Raw genomic sequence first — 20,687 nt, 5'->3', positions numbered from 1 at the left:
CACTGAAGTGACAATTCTTAGAAGTGCTTTCCAGCCATTAACCTGCTGTGAGAGCTTGGTGTTCCTGCTCTCTGCCAAGCTCTGTGAACTTGATAGAAATGACCTGTAAAACATAGTGTGCTCTTCACACTGCAGCAGCTGAGCTACAGCAAACTTCAGGAGCCTGGCATATGCAAATAGTATTTTTGTTTTGTGTTTTCCAGCTTGTCTGTTCTCAAGTACAAAGTTAACTAGGCAGCTTCCTCTAGGATTATTTGTATTTTATTCATGAGCAGTGATGTCTCTTTGTTTAGTTTAAATTTATATTTCTGCCAAATCAAGTTTTGGGCATCAGAGGCTTTGCTAATGAGTATTTTCAGGTGTTCCTCTAATTTTTTTCCCTTTTAACTGATTTCTATTGTACATAGAGGTTACTAGAAATAGTTCCAAGGTAAGTGTAGTTTGCTTGTAATATGCTTCTATGTTTTACTCTTACAACAATTACATTCTCCATTTTTTCTTCACCAACAGCGCTTTATCCAGTATCTTGCATCCCGGAACACCTTGTTCAACCTAAATAACTACCTGGACAAAAGTGCCATGCAGGGTAAGGATCTTTCACTGAAGGAGATCACTCTACTCCTTTGTTCTCTGTGATGGTGCATGCATTGGTGCACACTAGGAGCTAAATGACATTTAAGTGGAAGGCTGTTTTGATTTTTATTCTGTGAGACACCAAAGAATGTCCAGCCAGGAATGTAGACACAGGTAAAGTGACATTGAGTTACCTAGGTGAGTACTAGGAATCTGTCTGTAATGTATGCAGCATTGCACACACAGCTGCACAGCTGTAAATCTTACAAACTGAGCTCTTAATGCTCATTAGAGTAAACCTGATGAATTATCAGTACAATAATAATTTTTGTTGTTGCATTTTAAAGACTCAGCAGTAAATATTTACTGTTAAGGTGCATGGAATGGTAACTAGGATGTGCTGTATAAATAGGGAGAACTTCTTCAAATCTCTGATAAGTCCTTTAATTATTTGCTCGTGGTAGAAAACTTTTAGGTTTTCATGTGGGTTTTGAGGGATGGCAGATAAGTTACCAATCTCTTCAGCATTTTACTAGGAATACATTTTTATTCTAATTTCAAGTACATTTTAGCAATAGCTGCTTGGTGCTAGCCTAAGCTTTCATGCTCAGTTCTTGTCTAATGTTCTAATGTGTTTAGGTGCTTATTCTCATAATTGCACAAAATGCTTTCCCAATCTTAGCCACTTGGGAAGAAACTAATGTCACATCTCAAGATCCTGGAAAGTGCCTAGGAAGGACTTTTTATGCAAGCTGATGTAAAATAGTCTAGTAGGAGAACAGTTCTTGAAAAGAACTGAAAACCTTCAGTTTTCCCTTCAAAATGTCTAACTTACAAATGCTTAACTTCTAGGCTATGATATGTCTACCTTCATTAGGCGATACAGCAGATACTTGAATGAAAAAGCACTTTCATATAGACTTGTAGCAGTTGACTTCACCAAAATGAAAAGAGGGTAAGGCTACTCTGCTACTTGTGTTTGACCCTTCCTGTTGCAGGGGTGGGACAAGGAGGAACTCAGTTGTTCTTGAGCTTGTCATAGAATGGTGCTCTTTTGGCCCTTTGAAGCAATATTGCATTGTTGAAACAGTACAATGTGTGCTGAGATCTCTGTATTTTGTAAATGTGTGTCCTTTACTCTGTAGGATAGATGGAGTGATGAGAACTATGAATCCTGAAAAGCTTCTGAAAACCCTTCCAATCATACAGAACCAGCTTGATGCACTCCTTGATTTTGATGTAAGTACTTTAAGCTCAGTGTTAAGTAACATTCTCTCACTTTGAAGTGAGAGTTTCATTATTTTGTTAAATACTAATTTACTTTCTCATTGCTTTCTACACAGGCAAATCCAAATGAACTAACAAATGGTGTTATAAATGCTGCCTTTATGCTCCTCTTTAAAGATTCCATTAGACTTTTTGCAGCATACAATGAGGGGATTATTAATCTTTTAGGTATGTGAGAATTTTTTTAGCTTTTGAATTTTGTGAAAGATATTGAAAAAAGTAAAGAACATAGACAATTCATTACTTCAGTTTCTTAATAAATTTTCTCTGCTTTGTTGCTGTTAAATGAAGCCTGTCTTAGTTTTAGTGACCAGGAGCATAGGCTCACACATCCACTTCTACCTGGAAGAATGCATATTGAAACAGAAAGTGAAATGAGAGGGTGATTGGTGAGACTGAAACAAAAATGCCATGAAAGTGCAATGGATAACCTTTGCAATTGGACTGTAAAGGTTTGGTGAGATATGTGGTGTTTTGAGTATTTAATATACTCACAGTATGGCTGAATTGGTTTCCTGTTCTTTCTTTAAAACTTGACTGGTCACCTTTGACTGGTACCTGAATCTGCCTGAGCTGATGAGATGAAATTGAGGGGTTTTTTTTTAAAGGGTGATAAGCTCTTAGCAAAGCCTTTTCATTACTATTTAAGTGAATTTATGAATGAAGCCATCAGTTTGTTCTGTTAATCCATTAATTTTTACTCAGTGCCATATTTGTAAGTATATAGAGCAAAACCATAAAAAGTAAAAGATGTGGTTGATGCTCCTTTTGGTAGGTCAGTTCAGTATACATAGCCACTTCAGTATCAAAATGTATTGATACAGGGTCTAAAAAGGTAAATAAATACCAGGAATATTTTCAAATGATAAAATAAATTGTCTCATTGCCAGCTTTTTGAAAAAAAGCTGACTTTTTGAAAATATTCACCATAATACCGAATTTAATGATGTGCACTGATAGACATCCATGTTTAATAAATTTTTGCATTATAGTCTAACACACAGAAACAGAAAAATCAGTGGTTTTGTATTGACTGACTTATTATTTCAGGTATTCCTATAAGCTTGAATATCTGAATAGCTTTGAGTTACTACTGTCATGTTACTGAACTTTGTGTCAAATTGACTTCTATAATACTGTGTCAGCTTTTTGCCTGGGAGGGTATTATCTTACAAGAGTTTTATTTGCATCCTCAGAAAGATATTTTGATATGAAGAAGAACCAGTGCAAAGAAGGCTTGGATATTTACAAAAAATTTCTAGCCAGAATGACCAAATTGTCAGAGTTCCTCAAAGTAGCAGAGGTAAATAAATCTATGTGTATGGAAAGGATATAATTTAGCTGTCTGTATTGGTACACAATCAATATAGAAACACCTTGAAACAAATTGTTTGCTTAACTTCACTATACAAGGAAGTTTTCTAGAGATTAGATATTTTAAATTTTGTATATGCTTGTTAACATGGAGTGGGATTCTTGGGTATCCTTTTTATTAGCCAGACCACATCGTAAACTTTCTGAACTGTCATAAATTTTATGAATGCTCCAGAATGTATAAACTGACTATTACAGTCTATTTAAAGATATTTATAGGGCTCTCCTTTACTGTAAGTACTTAAAAATTGATAACTAGTTCCAGTAAGCAATGTGGCTGTTTCTAATGCTTCTAGCAGGCTTTTCTGCATGAAAGTTAGGCTGGATGAAAAGCTGAGTTTGCCTTGAGATGCAGTTTAATGTAGTTTTGATTTCTAAGGTGTGTTCCTAGTGAAACTTGCAGCAGTTCAGAAAATTATGAATATCCCTTTTTAATATACTAGTTTCTATGTAACACTGCTGGTTTTTCAGACACTGCTGGTTTTTATGTTCATTGGCACTGCATGTAATAATGTACTTTTTTTTCCTTTTTTTGTAAACCCAGCAAGTTGGAATTGATCAGGGTGACATTCCAGATCTTACTCAGGTCAGTGTACATTGCATATTGATTTACCCAGTTATTTTGTTCTTTGTGTTTTTAAAGGTTAGTATGTAGCATAGTAATCTTTTGTCCTGAGACTGTATTCTCTTTCATGTATTTATATGTGGGAAATATGTATAGTAGCTTCTCACATGGATGAAATGTATTCAATAATTACACTTTGCAGTTCTTAATGAGATTTTTTGGTCATTTAAAGCAATAAAACCCACAGAAAATAATATTTTTCAAGAACTTCTGGTTTTTATCACAGAGGATTCCTTGGTAAGTAAGCACAAGTATCTTGGCATACCTACAGGAAAGCCTTCTATTTCACTACATGTCTTCCAACACACTTAAAGATGGCACTGAGCTGGCTCAGTTGAAATTTTTTTCTGTCCCCTTAAGTCTGAAGAATAAATTTGATGTTTCTGTATCAGCTCTTAATGCTGGCTTTTATTTTACTCAGTAGTATGAGGGACATGTGCAGTGCAGGTTGTGTGCTGGAAAACTCAGTCTGAAAGGTGGAATGCAGGGAAACAAACACCTTCCAGTGAGGATAAACTGAGGGGCAGAAGGGAGGTGAGAAAATGCTTTGACCTGGTGAACAGGAAACACTGATAGTCCACAGAGGTCAACAGGGTTATTCTTTGTGAGTCCCTTCAGTTTATAGGGATGTTTTATTTCTCACCTAGGGCCAGCCCAACACAGCAGAGTGTGTGTCATTATTTCTGTAGTACAGAGTAAGCTGCAGCATGCAGTAAACAGCCTGAGGAGACTGGGGCACACACAAACTGCAGTGCCTTAGAGCTCGAGCACTGGAGCTGATGGAGTGCAGTCAGTGACAAACTAACAATCTAATGTGTAATGTTTGAACAGTCACATCTAATCCTACACTGGCTTCTTGAAATTCAATTTCATGGACTAATCATGAGAAATAAATCTAGTGTGAAGATTTGCCTAACCTTAATCAGTGTCTTTTTAATATGGAAATCAAACCTAAGCCACAAACTTCCATTGTCAGTGGTGTTCATTACTGCCTACAGTATGATTTCCATCTGAAATAATGCATGCTTCAAAGCACAGATCTCTAATGCTTGCTCCTAGCATTTAACATTAATCACTTTAAGAACTTGCCTATGTGGTATAAAGGAACTATGACTGAAACCATCAGGGTAAGGGCAGGTAATGATTGAAAACAGTAGTTTGAAGTTTTCTGTTGCTGTTTGATCTTAGCGTCATACTTTGTCTTTTGATTAGTACTGCAGTATTCAGCTGGGCTGTATTATGCTAATCACATTATACTGAAGTTATTTATACCTCACTGGGTTAGTGTGCACTTGGCCACTTAATTGGGTCATTAAAAGGCTCTTGAAAGCAAGTGGGTTTTTTTTATTTACTGGGAATAGGGGTATTTAACTTCATTTTGCTGCTTTTTTTTATCTGAAACTTTCAGTGAGAAAATACTTAATATCTACTGTGCCCACAACGTTTTATTTCTAATAGCTCAGCTGTTTTGTTGTAAGAGCACTTACATGAGGAAAGCAATTCTGAGCTGGTGGTAGACCTCAGCATCCTGTGCATTTTGGCAATTTCAGTGCCACTATTAAACATTCCACTTAGACAGAAAAATTCATGGCATTTAATATGAGTTGAATAATTGTCCATCCATTTAGTGCCACTTCAAAAGAATTTGCTGTAATTTCTTAATACTGCCACTTTTGCCTGTTTCTGTGAAGAAAATAATTTCCTTTGTAGGTGCCCTGTTGATGTTGTTTTCTGTTAATAGCTGTTCTTGTGTTTCATGAACATAACTGGGTTGTTTCCCTCTGTATGGATGTTAGTTTGTCTTGTGTTTTGGGGGGTGGGGGATGGAGGTGAATCATGAAATACAGCCTTTCTCAAGTCAGTGGCTGGATTAGCCCAGGTATAATTTCTGATCTGAAACTACTCTGTTCACTCCAAGTCTGATGTTTTGTTGGCTATCTGCAGTAATGAGAAAGTTCAGAGGAGGTTACTGGATTGTTTGGTTTAGTTCTTGTGGTTGAGGGGGTTGTTCAGAGGGTTTTAAAAAAAGTAAGTACAGAATATGCATTTCCATACAAATAAGTTTGAGTGGATTTGGGAGGAAAAACATACGAGGAGAAGCTTTCTGGAATTAGGGCATGGTCTCCTGTTACTAAGATTATCTAAGCAGCTGTGCCAGGCAATGCCTTTTGCAAGCTACTGTGCCTTCTGAAAGATAAAAGTATGGGGAGGTTTAGTTTGACTGAGGTTTTTTCATTTTGGTTTTTTACTTGTTGTTTTTGTTTGGTTGGTTTGGGTTTTTTGTCCCTGATACCTTTCCAAAAGGTTATTTCAAAATGTCTCTCTTGGGATTTAGCTGTCTGGGTCGAACGCTGAATTTATTCATGACCTGAGGTGAGGTAACTACACTGTCTTAGCTTACCTTGCTCTACTTAAGAAATACATAAACTCAAGTCTTCATTTTAAGACAAGAAGTTTTATAGGATTATTTTGATGGCCTTTTTTTTTTCCCCATCTCTGAATTAATCTAGCTTGAATTTGTCTTCAATGAAAGTGGGAAGGTAGAATTGTGCTCAGTATTTCAAAGGGGAGCTTGCCTGCCAAAGCCTTGTGTGAATAATATTTTCCTCTTTCCAGGAAATGCCTTGTTCTAGCTTTTGGTACAGAAGGCTAGCAAGGGCAAGTTTATTTTTCCTCCAAACAATGCCTGTTATATCTGTTCTACCTCCTGAAAGTTGGCAAGTGGTAAGAGAGGCTTAATGTCTCTGAAACCCTGCCAAGTGAGGAGGACTGAGCTGGCAAATAGATTTACATTTTAGAGGTACATTCCCTTCATCTAAATCTGCAGCAGGATTTATTTCACTAGAGTAAGTGAGTTGGTTTATTGTACAGTTACATGTTGAAAAGCTACTCATTCTGCAGTAGTGTCCTTGGATCAGATTGGATTGGATTCCCTGTTTTATCAAACCTAACATCCTGCTGTTGTCAGGTGTTTCTACTGCAAGCCTTTGACTGTAAATATTTGAATGGAGAGTGACTGGGTTTTTGTTGTTACTTGGGAAAATATATTTAAAATGCCAGGTCTTTGTCTGGGGACTTCTGTGAGTTTAAGGGAGTAGTGCTTCATCAGCTTTGGTTATTCAGTTGATTCTAACACAGCAAATACTGTTGCCAAAACCAAGAATCTGACTTGCATGCACAGAAGCAGAGCCACTGTGGGGAATCCTTCCCTCCTGCCCCTGTGATCCTACTCCTTTTAAGGAACCACCACTGAGTAGATGGAATTTGGGTGTGTAGGATGGCAGCAGGACCCAAAGGCACCATTACTGATGTGTGAGATTTTGTTTGGTTTTCTCACCAACTAAAAACAATCTGTGTACTAAACAATGATGTGTTGATAGAAGCAGTGTTTTATAAATACTTTTAATTTTAGGCACCCAGCAGCTTGCTTGAGGCACTGGAACAGCATTTGGCTTCTGTGGAGGGAAAGAAAACAAAGGAAGTCTCTGCTGCCAGCAGGTGAGCACCCAATGAATTACAACAGTGCCGGTACTAAAGATTTGCCATTGTCATTTTAACAATTTTCAGGATTCGGTCATGTGCTATTCTTGATTTTTATTCACTTCTGAATGTATCTTCCTAGAAATATAAATGAAATATCTAGTGAGTAATAGTCTGATAGCTTGGCCACATTTGAAGTGTAGGTATGTCTGCCTGTGTCTCAGATGGATTTCTGATTATGCTGTAATAAACCACTGAGCTGAGATATTGTATATTATTCATTTTAGTTTCTACTTTTTTTAAGTCCTTTGACTTGTAACATTTATAAGGTGTTTGGATTTTGATACTCTTCTTACCCAAGATAGGAGGGTATTTATCAGAATTGTTATTATTTATATATTCATGGCCTACCTCTCAGACCATGAATTTATCTTGACCTTCTCATAAAATTTCTTCAGCCCCTCCTCAGAATAGCCAAATTAGCTTAGATGTGTTGTGCTGAAAGAAATTGTGTTATTCTTTCTGTCAGTACAGTATCAGTATGTATGAAAATATTCCTGACTGAATAATGAGAGATCTCTTTTGGCATAGACATTCTCCCACAGAAACTTGGTAAATATTGATAAATGTATCAGGCTGAGCTATGTTTCCAATTTGCTGTCTTTCCTCTCAGATTATTTTTTTCAAGAATCTAAGGATTCCCTGCCACAATATTCTATTCATATGTATAATGCTGTGCTTTCTTTGCTGTTACATAGTGTACAAACAAGCTTTCTGTGCCTCTGACATTTGAATAGCATTCCAGTCTAGTCTAGATAACTTTAAAAGGAAAGACAACTGCTGTGTTCCACATTTTCCAGTTCTTACCCACTGAAACTCAAGGGAGTCACTCTGTGCACTCCTGCCTCTGTCACCAAACTGTTTTTGGGTGTCTGCTCTTACGTACCGGACAGTAAGGGAAGTGGTGACTGGGAAGGAAGATGACACACGGCTAGAAAAGGCACTTGATGATGAAACTGTAAGTGATGTATACCTGACTGTGGGTTTTTTAATAATATTTTTTTAAATTCTTGCTCCTTTTAGAGCCAGTGCCCTATCCAGTGCTGTTTCCACACTTGCCAATACAGGAATGTCCTTCAGCCGGATGGATGAGAAAGAAAAGCAGCAGGCATTGGAGGAGGAACAAGTTAGACTGCAGGCACTTAAGGTAGGATGTTTTTATCAAGTTTTGTATTCAAAGATTTTCTGTAAAATAGTTTTTGATAAAAATAAATGATAAAATATTCTATGGTGATTAAGCTTGCAAGGTCACTCAGTGTTTTATGTGAGGAATGTGAGCTGTGTAAAGCATACACCTGTGCTTTGACCAGTGCTGTGAAAATGCAGTGAACCTATCTAGAAGTAGTGAGGGATGTAAATGAAATTAATTTAAACAAGGGTGTTGCATTACTATGTTATGATTGGGTTGCCTGTTGTCATACTGATTTCTGAACATCTGAATTGAACCATGAAGAGACTCATAAAGTAGGGAAACAAGCCTTCCTGAACAAAGGTCCATTGAACTGTTCCTCTGAGTGACTGTGGAGGGAGCCTGCAATGTGTAGCTTGACTAGAAGTGATTTACTTCTAGGCAGATATGGATTGAAAAAGAATTATTTAAAACATCAAGTCTCACCTTGATTTTCACATGATTTGTTAAGACAAATATTCTTATCTCCAATTTCAGTTATTTTTCTGTTTTTAGGACTTTATAGAATTAAAATTTTCTTCTTTGAAAATGTCTCCAGGACTGAAATGTTAATAAATTAATAAGACTAAAATGCCAACTGTCTCACCTTTCAGGAGCAGCGATTAAGAGAAATCTCTGTAGTATCAAATTCCACTTCCACATCAGCATCCCCAAGCACTTTATCAGGAAAAAGTGTGAATACCACTGTAGCTGTTGACCTCTTTGCTGCACCAGCACCCACAACAAATAGGTGAGAGATATTTTGCTTTCCAAAAGAAACAGAAATTACTGCACTGACCTGTAGCTCTGCAATCAACTGCAAAACTGTGATCCTGGTTACGTCTCAGGTTCCTTTTGCTGATGTTTTCTTGGTGTACCCATAATAATTTTGTCAGTGCTCAATTACCAGTTTATTGTATCACTGTTGTTGATGGGCTGTTAGCAAATAAGAGAAAATGAGATTGGTACAGATGTTCATAAAAGCAAGAATGCAATGCCTGTTACATATCTTTATATTATTCTCTCTGTCTCTCATTTCTTATCCAGCATGCCCAACCTTTCTAGTGATCTTTTTGATCTTCAGCCTGCATTTGTTCCAACTGTGCAAAGTACTCCAGCTATATCAACATCAGCAAGCAATGCTTGGGGAGGTGAGCTCATACCTTGATTTGACTGTCTAAATGATAAGGGAATTCTTAGAATACAAGGTTCATACTTAATTGAATCTGCATCTTAAACCTTAACTATTTTGCATCCAAACATTCATAAGAAATACGAAGTAAATCATCTGAAAATTCTGAACAACTTCCTTGAACACATAACATTAGTGTTGATGGAACAAAAGAGTGGAGCTGTTCAATAAAGGGGACAGGGAGAAGAAATTATACTCAAGATCTAAGTTGAAAACCGTTGGGAAATAAAACCTAAGCAGCTGTAAGTGAGAAGATCCTGGACTAGTTATACTTCTCATTTAAAAGGTGTTGGTAATTTCAGAGTTCCTGTAAAAAAGCTGTGGACCCCAGTTTCTTCACCCATCCTTCCAAAGAATGGTCAGGTTAGATGTCCCAAGAAATTACTTAAATGCCAAAAGAAGGCAGTGATAACACCATGGTAAATGTTAGTATTTTAATTGGTGAATGGATACTCCTGTATGCTATTTAAAAGGTAGATTATTGAAGCCAAAAATGTAGTATCTAACTTCTTTGATATATGTTCTGTCATTCTCCCCCTCCCACCTTATGTCAATACTAGAATTATTTTCCCTAAACAAAGAGCTGTTAAGATATTTATCTAAAACTAAAAATTTGTACCTAAAATTTATGTTTAGATAATATCTATCTAAAAATTTGTATCTAACTTTGATCACTAGGTAGAATATTTACAGTTTGACTTTGTCTAGAGATTCTCATATTCAATCATTTCAGTCTGTTTTTCTTTTCCATTATTTGTACTCTGTATTCTTTCCTTCACTTCTGCATCTGAAAGGTCCTTTCTCGTCTTCCAATGGTTGTGTTGGTTCTCCACCTCATCTGGACATCTTTGATATGAAGCCAGTTGAAGAAGCTGTAAAATCTGCCACCCCTTTCATCAATTCTTCTTTTTCCTCCAAACAAACAGTGGAACTGTTTAGTGGTAAAATAACCAAACCCCATGTAATTTATTTGCAAGTGGAGGTGATAATGCTAATAATGTGGGCTATGTAGTCTTTTTGTGATATGGGCCCATCTTCACTTTTTATTAATAAGTGAAAATGGTGCATTAATTCCAGGTGTAGTAAATTATATGTTTCCTTAAATGTTTATTTCTGTAGTTGAAATAAACTATTATTTTGCTCTGCTTGCCCAGTCTAGACATCCTAAGACCTTCAGCTGATTTCTTTCCAACTGCAGCCTCCTTTCTCTTTTGTAATGGGGAATGCAGTAGTTACTTGGCTTTTCAAATATGTAAAATAGAAAAAACCCACCCTTTTTATATTAGTAAAATTTCCTAATTTTTAACTGCAGACTTAATTGTTGGGTTCCCTCTTCCTTTTTCTCTTTAAAACTGATCTTATTTTCTTCTCTCCTTTTGCCAAGATGATTTTAGTGGTCATAAACCAACATATGCTTCTGTGTATCATCCTGTGACTGTTGATGGTAATTTGATTTTTTTTTTTTTAATTTTTGTTTTTTAAAGCTTTCTGGTTTCACTAGAATGAGTGATATTACTTCATGGCTGCATTTCATTACTCAACTTTTTTTTCAGGTTTTCCTCTTCATTCAGCTTCTCCGAGTACTGCCTCTTCAACAATTAATGTGGATTTTGATGCTGTTTTTGGAGGAAAATCTACAGCACCAGAGTACAGGACTGCAAGTGGTAAAAACTGCCTTATGACAATTTATACCCTACAAGCAAAAATTGCTTAACAATTTTTATTTGCTATTGCAGTTGGAAATTTAATAACTTAATATATTTGCAAGGTGATTATGGGCTGATAAGAAGCAATCAGTTCAGTTGTTAGTTATTTACTTTAAAATTATCTTTGATTTCATTCTCTGTGTAATAACTGTTTCCTCTCTCTCTGGGGGAACAAACTCTGAATGTGGCCCACTGGATTCTCCTAATGGGTAAGCTCATATTCATTTTTCTTCTGTGCTTTCTCTTGATACATGGTGATGATTTCTCTCTGATTCCATTCAGAGGCACAGCACTTGCAGAAGTCCAGAGCTGGTGGTGTGTGTTTCTTGAAGAATACATGAGTTAGAGTCTTTCTCTTCTGTGTACCAAAGTATTGTTAAAATACAGTTAAAGATTCTTTTAGATTAGTAGGTACAATACAGTATTCCATGAAAAATAAGAGGTTAAACTGTGCTTCTGTCCAAGTCTTAAATACTTCCATCATGTTGAACCCTCACATATAAATACTCAAATAAGTGCTCTAAAGACAATACCTCCCTGGCCTACAGATGTCATTTATTAAATGTAATGTAACCATTTTGTTAACAGTTTATTTTCTTTGTTTAGGTTTTAACTTTCTAGATGATGTATTGCAACCCACAGTACCACCACAAAGTCAAAGAGCCACTGTAACCAGCCAGCAAAGTGGAAAAATTTTAGCAAATGACCTTGATTCTTCACTTGCAAACCTAGTAGGAAGTAAGTGTGCAGCTTTTAAAATTTACTTTCCCATTTTTTACTAAAAGCAAAATAAGCTTTTTTTGCCTCCAAAATTAAAATGCTTAAGGATTTTGTCTGCTTCTTTACCCCCACAGATCTTGGCTTTGGAGGAACTCCATCGAAAAAGTAAGTGCATATATGTACTTAGAATATTCTCACATGAGTGTTTGAAAGTCTCTGGCACTAACATGGCAAGGATCTCATCTCTTGAAACAATCCAGAATAACTGACAAGTGCATTGGAACAGTATGTTTGTGGTCAGTCAGCACAACGTGGCCAACCTTAACTTTTAAAGTAACTCACTTTAATTAGTTCTGCAATTGCTGTATTTTTATTGAAGTATTTTTATGAAACACTAAAAAAGTTACCTCAAACTCCAGTTAGTCATTATATGCACAGTGCAGCACTGATAGTTCATTTTTAACACAAACAGAAGCCCCAGACTTCACACTTACTGGAGAGGAGATACATAAGTAATTACTGAAATTCTGAGTGCTTCTTCATAGATTTCAGCTGTGTGCATGCATTAAGGGATGTTTGGGTTTCCTGTCATGTTGTTTTACTCTAGCTGTTGCCTCTCCATGAAAACTAACACCATGGCTTCATTTTAGATCAGATATGCAGTGGTCTCAGCCTACAGAGAAAAAACTTACTGGTGGAACAAACTGGCAAGCAAAAACAAGCACATCAACCACGTGGACCCCAACTCCCTTACCCACTATTCCACACATGGTAATTTCTGTACTGTGAAATCACACTTCATTCTAGCAAATGCTGCTTCTCTGTTTGCATTCATTTAAAAATAATTTAATTAAATTTAATTTTCAAATTCAAAGGCATTTGATACAAGACTGGGGGTAGCAGGGAATGCTTACAGGATCATAGGATCTTACTGAATGAGGTAGAGATTTTAGCATGCTTTATTTCCCTCACTGAAAAACTTGTCCACTAAGGGCTTACAACTCAAGTGAAGGGTGGATTACCTGTCTCAATTCATAAATTCTTTCAGGATTGAAACAAATGATCCCAGTCCAGAAAATTCCTGATGTGCATGTTTGAGATGTTCCCACTCCCCCTCACACGCAAATGTGCACACAAAAATTCACCTTTAAGAATCCAAAGAATGTGTTTTAAGGGGAAAACTGCTGTTCCTTCCAGTCTTTGCTCCTTTTTCAGTTTTATCATGAAACACTGCTGCAACCCCTGCAAGGCACCCTAATAAGGAGGTCAAGCAGCACTTTGGACTTCTGATAATGCTCAACAACAACTTCATATTTTTAACACAGTAGAAAATGTTAAATGTATCTTTTATAGTTATTTAAATGAAGAATTTTCATTTGTAGGAGGAGTATTTGTAGGCAACTGACTTTTCTATGATTTAAGAAGATCTTTCAACTGTGTTATATTCATAGAAATATGAATCACTTCTAAAATATAGCTCTTAGAGGGAAGTAGATGTTCATCTCAGTTACATAGACAACTAGGATAATTACCACATTTCCTGTGAATTTTGGACTGCTGTCTGACTTAATTTTGCAATGCAATAAGCATAGTTTTGCCTAATGCCTATTTTCCTTGTCTTATGACTATGCTCATTCAGAATTAGAGAAGTTGAATACAGTATTAAATCCAGTATTGGATTCAAAAATTAAACTAAAAAAATTTGATGAGAGGGCACAGTGTTATTCCCATTTGAGATTTTGAGATTTTTTGAGACCATACAATCTCTTTATCCCCTCTAGGTGCTCTAGAATGTGTTGTTAGCGTGCTGATGCATTTTTATTTCTGCAGCATAGAGGGTACCTTAGTACCCATTGATCACTGTGGATTTCAAGTGAAGTTTTTATTTCATATGTTCATCAGGTCTAAGCATTTGACTGTTTTATGCCAGGTGTCTGGTCATGCCTTTTTCTGGAGCTCCAAACAATTACTGATGTCAAGCTCTAGCTCAGCTCTGAGCCTCTTTAAAATGTGTGCCCCAGAACTGCAGAGGTCTCAGTGTCCTGGCTGGCCTCTGGCCCTCAGAGCTCCCCCTCCAATTCATGAACCACTGCATCCTGTCCCATAGCCAAGGGTTTAACCAGCACCTGGGGTTCAGTGGAATTAGCACAGCTTAACAAAGCATGGCCTTAGGAAGCACATGCATTGCTGGGCCTATGAATGTAACCTGATATAAGGCTAAAAATGCTCTTCATTTCTCTTTTGTCATATTGTGATATGTGCTGACATCAGATGTTAGTATGTGGGCAACACCAACCTGACTAAACATCTGCTGCTATTCAGTTCCTAAACCAAATGGTCACTGCTGTCTTGGCTTTTTTTCCTATGCCCTTCTCCAATAATGGGAGGAAGAAGGAGCATTGCATGCCATGCCCTCTAAAAGCTTCTCACACATGTGCTTGTGCAAGCAATATGCTCAAATCTAGCTAGGTGTAGTAAAAGTTCTAATTTTGCTGTAAATTGTACTAGTGGTAACTTTCTAAGCTTATTAACTTATGTTACTGTCCTTGCACTTTTTTCCTCACGGTTTAATGGTTTTAATAAATAAGCATAGTTAAAAACTGTTATGGTACTGGACTTGAATCCATCCCTTAGTTAGAATTTCCAGCATGAATACCTATTAAATAATTTTCTATCTTATCCTTTTGCTATGCCAGAATGGAGTACACTATCCTGCATATGTAAGTCCATTTCTTGTAAATACATTGGTTATTTTTAGTATTGGAAAATGTGGTTTTCAAAGTTCTGTAGATCTATTACTAAGTATGCATGAGTTTATCTAAAATTTAAAATTTTCTTGTTTAAAGGTACCTGCTCCTATCACATACCCATTGACCACACCTCAAGTGCCTGTATATGGAATGGTAAGAAGCTTGATTTGTTTTGAATTCCTGAAAACTGAGTTGTCTCTACCAGTGGGTTTCATGTCATGAATTATGATGTTCAAACCATCCTGCACATTAAATGTGTTGGCAATAGTGTGTGAAATCTGCTATGTTTCTCATTCTGCATTGAAAGAGATGACTCTGGGGCTGATATAGCAGTGTTTTTAAAAACTTTGACTTTATTCTCTGTGTGTCTATATTTTTCTTTTCTACTATACTTCAAACGCAAAATGATGTATCTTGTGGAAGTAGTTTGAATTTGATATATTTGGTTTTGTGGGGTTTTTGTTTTTCTCACAGGTACCTCCTCAGGTTGGAGCTGCTCCTTTGATGGCACCCCAGACAATGATGTACACACAGCCTGGTCTAAGGCCAACAAATCCTTTTGCACCCGTTTCTGAAACTCAGGTGAACAGTGCTCTTTAGTCTTGTTAATATTGAAGCTTCAGCCCTGGCAAACACAACCAAATGCTTCATTAAAGGCTGCAGGTGTATTTCTGCATGTGCAAGTGAGGGGTTCCTCAAGGGCAGCAACTTTTTCTGGTGAGAAGGTAAATTCAGATGATGGAATTGCAGGAAGCAAGGAAGAAAGTGAAAATCAGATTTTTACTTCTCGCTGTTTCAGTATTAAGTAAACAGGAGTGGTGAAGGTATGTAGGTTTTATTCTCCCTATGGCATTAGCTGGATACTTGGTTTAGTCATGCTGACCAGAGCAGTGCTGGAAGCTTCTTCAAGGATCAGGTGATGTGGGAGGGAAAAATGCATGGACAAGAGATCATTCAAGCTGGAGAAACTGTACTCTTGTCATCCCAATACGTTGGTCTTAATGTTCTTTGGGTTTTTTCAAGTGCCAAAGCCTATAGACTTAAAAGTAACAAAGCAGCCAAATAGATTCTTTATTCTAAAACACTGGGAAAGCATTTGTTATATAAGTGGCATTAATACATAATCTTTGTTTCACAGATACAGTTCATGTAGAACCACCAAAGCAACAAAATGTGACAACAACCAAATACTGGTAAAAAAGAAAAGACTGAATTTCAATCTTTCCATGATGTATTCCTGAACAGGGCAACTGCTTATTCCCTGTATAATACAATATTATTTTGAACTGCAATGCTTTAGAGATTCTTGTTTATAACAGTCACTGCAGTGTGAAGTCATGTTTGTTTCCTGATTTTTTTTTTTAACTGCTCAGCAGAAAACTATTTTTATTGAGGTTGACTCAGAAGGTGCAAGCTGGATTACCATGTTCAAAATCAAGGAGAAGGTTACATGATTGCTCTACAACCTTAATCATCAGTGGATTACCTTAGGAATTGACTGAGAATGTCAAAGTTATTTATTTTGTTCATAAATTCTGTGGCTGCTGTAACCAAGACACAACACAAAATCAAGTTGAGCAATAAAATTTTTATGTGCTCTAATAAATACTCTGATAGAGCAGTGCTTGCATTATCATAAGGCCAACATTGTGTGAAATCAGACAGCTTTTTCACATTAGAATAACTTATAGTAATTTGCAAACTTTATAATGTGAGTTTGAAATGCTGTGAATCAACAAGACACATATTACACAGACATAGTAAAAATAATAAATTGCTCCATTGGTATGTCAGTATGACAGGGCTAAGTAAAAAGAGCCAGCAGCTGCAAGTCTGTGACAGACATGGGGACATGAGTGTGTTCCAGAACAGCTCTTGCAGCTCCAGCAGCTGCACTTCACAGGCACCTTCTCTGCAGGTGGCACCTCCCACCAGGGGCTCAAGGAGAGCAGCCTTGGGAGCCAGGCTCTGTCAGTGCCCCAGCACTGCAGCACTCTCAGAGCCTTGTTGATAACTGCAGTGGAGGCAAGAGAGCCAACTCTTCTTTCTAAAGTCCATTAGGTCAAAAGACTCAAACCTTGCAATCATGCTGACACTCATGAACTGGCAACTATTTTGAAATTATCCAGCTGTAGAGAATAGCTTGTGCTTCTTTTTTGAAATAAGAACCTAGTTGTAAACCATATAAAAATAATTATTTTTAAATGTGTAAATACATGTAAACTTTTAGATAGTTGTTTCTTTGATGCTGCAGTAATCTTTTTCTTCTGTAGTAATTTCAATATAAAAATGCTACCTTAAGAAATCCGGACTCTTTTTGAGAGGAAAATCTTTAAAATCAACTAATTTATGTAATATTGCTGTTCACAATGGGTCAGATGTGTACAGACTTCTGGAACATATTTTGTACTTAAGAATCTTCCTCCAGAACTGAAATTGGCTATGAAAATGCCTTGTATTTTTCACTGTCCAATAAAAAGTGATAGCATTAAAAAAACCCATTAGTTATAATTAAGTAGATAGAAGTGGGAACCTTTCCTCCTGAAGTTTTGTGGCAAAATGCAATGAAAAGCTCTCCTGTAAAATTATTTCTAATAATGCTTAATATTAAAGCTGAGTTTTCTATTGTTATAATAGACCTCCAGCATCATCTGTCTTTTATCTTTTGGGAGAGTCTGTAATTGCAGAAATATCTCTCACTCTCACCATAAATGCAGGTAGGCCTGAGAATCTTGTCAAACTCTCCTGTAGAGAACTTCTAAATAAAGCACATTCCTCAGAGTGAGAACAACCCTTCTATTTTTCCAAATGCTTAATTCTGTCCAAAGAGTGCAAAAGTAGTATTTCTTAACTCTATGGTAAATATTTTGCCCAATGAATCAATACAAAAGAAAACAAAACAAAACTCCTCTCCTCAACCCTTGAAACCTGTAACTGCTGATTTCCTGGAAAATTAAACCTTGCAGAAATTTAAAACTCGGTGTTCCTTGACGTATGTGGATTTTGAAAGAATTTGGACTCAGTATATGGTAGTTTAATGTTCAAGTTTGAATTATAAAGGGCTTCAAGCTTTAATCCACCTTTATTGGGTTGAACAATTGTACAGTTTTAAGCCAATGAGTTCTTCAGTGCCTATAGTTGCCCTCCACATGCTGAGGGAATAGATGCCATTTAGAATGGGTCGTTGTGTTGAGGGGACTGTTTATTGAAGAAATAGTGAATTCCATAGATTCATTCAGCAGTCAAAAGTCTTGTGTTCAAATTAGATCAGTCCATGTAGTTATGAATGTCTGGGCATTAATGGCAGAAGTGAGAGTGCTACAAGCAGGCAGTTCCTAGCACTGTAAGCTGTTAGGTCTCTTTCTTATACTGAGTTGTATAAGTGATAACACATTATTTTAATAAAATATGCAAATAAATGCCTGGCAAGCAGTATATATTTGTTATAACTTTATTTCAGAGCATTCTGAATATCTGGAAAATACCTGGCTCAGAAATGGATTTAGTACTGGATAATAGCTTGCACTACTTCTGATTTGCTCTGGATCTTTTAATGGTTCTTTTGGTCTGCTTTCTTGTAGCAAAGCTGTCTGCTACCAACTTATTAGTATTAAAAAAGGAGAAACAGCCACAAAGTATGTTTTAAGAACTTTATAACCTGCCTTCTTCTGTTGCTTTGAAACACAGCTTGCAGCTTGATCCTTGTGAAGCCAAGATCACTTTGTACCTTCTCTCTGCACACAAGTGCACAGGACTGGGTTTTGCCCAACTCTTTCTTGTGCATGTGTTGGAACACACAAAATGGCAGAGTATGTGTTTAAATAACATACATGAGAAGTGAAAACCAAGGACTTAGGATGCTGTCAAGGCTTTTATGGCTATTCTCCACAAAAAAAACCCACTTTGAACACCAACGTTGTTCTTGAGGGTGACTGTACCAGCCTGCAGAAACTGCTAACAGCAGTTGTGAGGAGTCAAGAGAGATGTATATAAATGTGATTTTTCCTTCTGACTCATTGGATCACAATCATGTTCTGAATACTTCAGGAAGCTGATGACTAAGATGTGTCTCCATGTTTGTCTGAACGAGGAGGAAGACTCTGATTTGTGCTGTACACTTTGCATTATTGTACTTTAGTGGGTCACTTGAGCCTCACTGTTGGGACCTGGTGCTGTTACAGGCAGGCTGTCATGGAACATGCCATTGGATGGCTTCTGAGGGACTTTGGAAAGGTGGATTGTGTGAGGCCTCTTGGACTTGAACATGTACCTCTCTAAATAACTGGGGTTTTCTAATGTTCTCGAGTATAGTTTGACTTTGCCTCCAAGAAGTTACTGATGTTTTTTTTAAATAAATTTTGGACATGTGTACTAGAAAAATCTGTTCTGTGCACATAGTGGTGGAATATTTGTAGGTAAAATAACAAATGGACTTTTGTTTAAGAAAAAAACAAAACCAACAGCAAAAACCACACACACAAAAGTAACAACAGAACTTCTGACTACAAGATTGAATACAGGGTGTATCTATCCCCAGCTGGGTATTTTGATGTGTGGCAGGGATGGGGGGGGTTACAATTAGAATAGTATGCACTGTGGATCGGTGCTTAATTTGTACATAAAAAGGAAAACTTTGTTTGGGGTAGTTTGTATTGTAAGGATAACATCTAAAGGCACTGTATCAGTCATTTATTTCCATTGAAAAGATTATATTTTTGAGCAATGGAAACTGTACATGTTATCATTTATACATTACTGATAGCTAGGACTATAGAAAACCTGTTGCTATGACTCTGAAGCTGTATCTGACTTGTCATTGATCTGTACATTTCTGCATCACTACTTTATGCAGATTCTCATTATCAGCTATTTAAAGAGATTGTAGTAACTGGTACAGTTACAACAGGAATTGTAACGTCAAATCTTTCAGTATATCTCAGATGTGTATCCTTGTGATTAAGCTTAATCCTTTACCAAATGTTTGGCTGGAATCTTATCTTGGAGCAATGACAAAATAGGTGCTGGAACAGATTTCCCTCACCCCAACCCACACTTTATTTATTTAATAGGTCTTGTTTTGTATGTTATGTTTTCTCCCATAACAGGTTTGTGCCTTTTATTGGATATTTATTTAAAAGGAGCTATGATAATTTAGGTTGCTTTTTTTCAGATGTATTCTTGTACAGATGTTCCTTTCTGTGAGTTCCTTCATTTTATAAGAATACAGAATGTGTGGAAAATATACTAGCCACAAACTGGAAAAAAATTCTAAGGATTTATGTTCTATGAATTTTTTAAAAAATAAGCCTAAGCACAAGACTGGCTGTGTTGATATTTTAATTGTGGAACTTCACAATTTGTTAATATGCAAATTGTTCATTTTTTAAAAAACTGCTCGTATCCACATATTTGATGAAACAGGTTTTGGAAAAAAATAAACTTTGGCATATGCAAGGCATGTGTATATGTGATCATTTTTTGTGTTCTCAGGCTTAAGGCTTTCTATAATGCCTATAAGCCATGGCTGAATTAGAGTGTTTAACTGGCTTGTTCCACCTCTGTGTTTACACTGGAGAAGAGAAGGCTCCAGGGACACTGTGAGCCTTGGCGGAGTTTGCCTGGAGCTGGTTTCCTTCCCCCGCCATCATCATTCCAGCAGTGTGGAGGGCCTGCAGCAGGGTAAGGACATGGGGGTGCTGCAGCTGCTCCTTCTTTCTACAGCAGAAAACTCCATTCTTAATAGCAGTATTTT

General features: G+C 36.8%; 1 protein-coding gene across 5 annotated transcripts in view; it reads left to right on the top strand.

The window, feature by feature from the left end:
• Positions 1–20,389, top strand: part of LOC129125756 (phosphatidylinositol-binding clathrin assembly protein) — a 29,149-nt gene extending 8,760 nt beyond the window's left edge. Inside the window, exons 3-22 of one of the 5 annotated variants that reach the window (XM_077186146.1) lie at positions 511–586; positions 1,426–1,528; positions 1,719–1,812; positions 1,917–2,028; positions 3,057–3,163; positions 3,779–3,820; positions 7,272–7,357; positions 8,423–8,546; positions 9,182–9,318; positions 9,615–9,718; positions 10,554–10,700; positions 11,144–11,203; positions 11,313–11,423; positions 12,087–12,203; positions 12,320–12,350; positions 12,836–12,956; positions 14,882–14,905; positions 15,032–15,088; positions 15,410–15,517; positions 16,074–20,389. In XM_077186146.1, coding sequence (XP_077042261.1) covers positions 511–586; positions 1,426–1,528; positions 1,719–1,812; positions 1,917–2,028; positions 3,057–3,163; positions 3,779–3,820; positions 7,272–7,357; positions 8,423–8,546; positions 9,182–9,318; positions 9,615–9,718; positions 10,554–10,700; positions 11,144–11,203; positions 11,313–11,423; positions 12,087–12,203; positions 12,320–12,350; positions 12,836–12,956; positions 14,882–14,905; positions 15,032–15,088; positions 15,410–15,517; positions 16,074–16,088 — 1,776 coding nt within the window. In that variant the 3' untranslated portion in view covers positions 16,089–20,389. The remainder of the gene's footprint in view (positions 1–510; positions 587–1,425; positions 1,529–1,718; positions 1,813–1,916; positions 2,029–3,056; positions 3,164–3,778; positions 3,821–7,271; positions 7,358–8,422; positions 8,547–9,181; positions 9,319–9,614; positions 9,719–10,553; positions 10,701–11,143; positions 11,204–11,312; positions 11,424–12,086; positions 12,204–12,319; positions 12,351–12,835; positions 12,957–14,881; positions 14,906–15,031; positions 15,089–15,409; positions 15,518–16,073) is intronic. The other 4 variants (XM_077186147.1, XM_054641362.2, XM_077186148.1 and 1 more) reach the window with 4 other exon arrangements.
• The last annotated feature ends 298 nt before the right edge of the window (positions 20,390–20,687 follow it).

Source organism: Agelaius phoeniceus, chromosome 14 (assembly GCF_051311805.1).
Source record: "Agelaius phoeniceus isolate bAgePho1 chromosome 14, bAgePho1.hap1, whole genome shotgun sequence".
Lineage (NCBI taxonomy): Eukaryota > Metazoa > Chordata > Aves > Passeriformes > Icteridae > Agelaius > Agelaius phoeniceus.
This window is presented reverse-complemented; position numbering and strand designations above follow the sequence as displayed.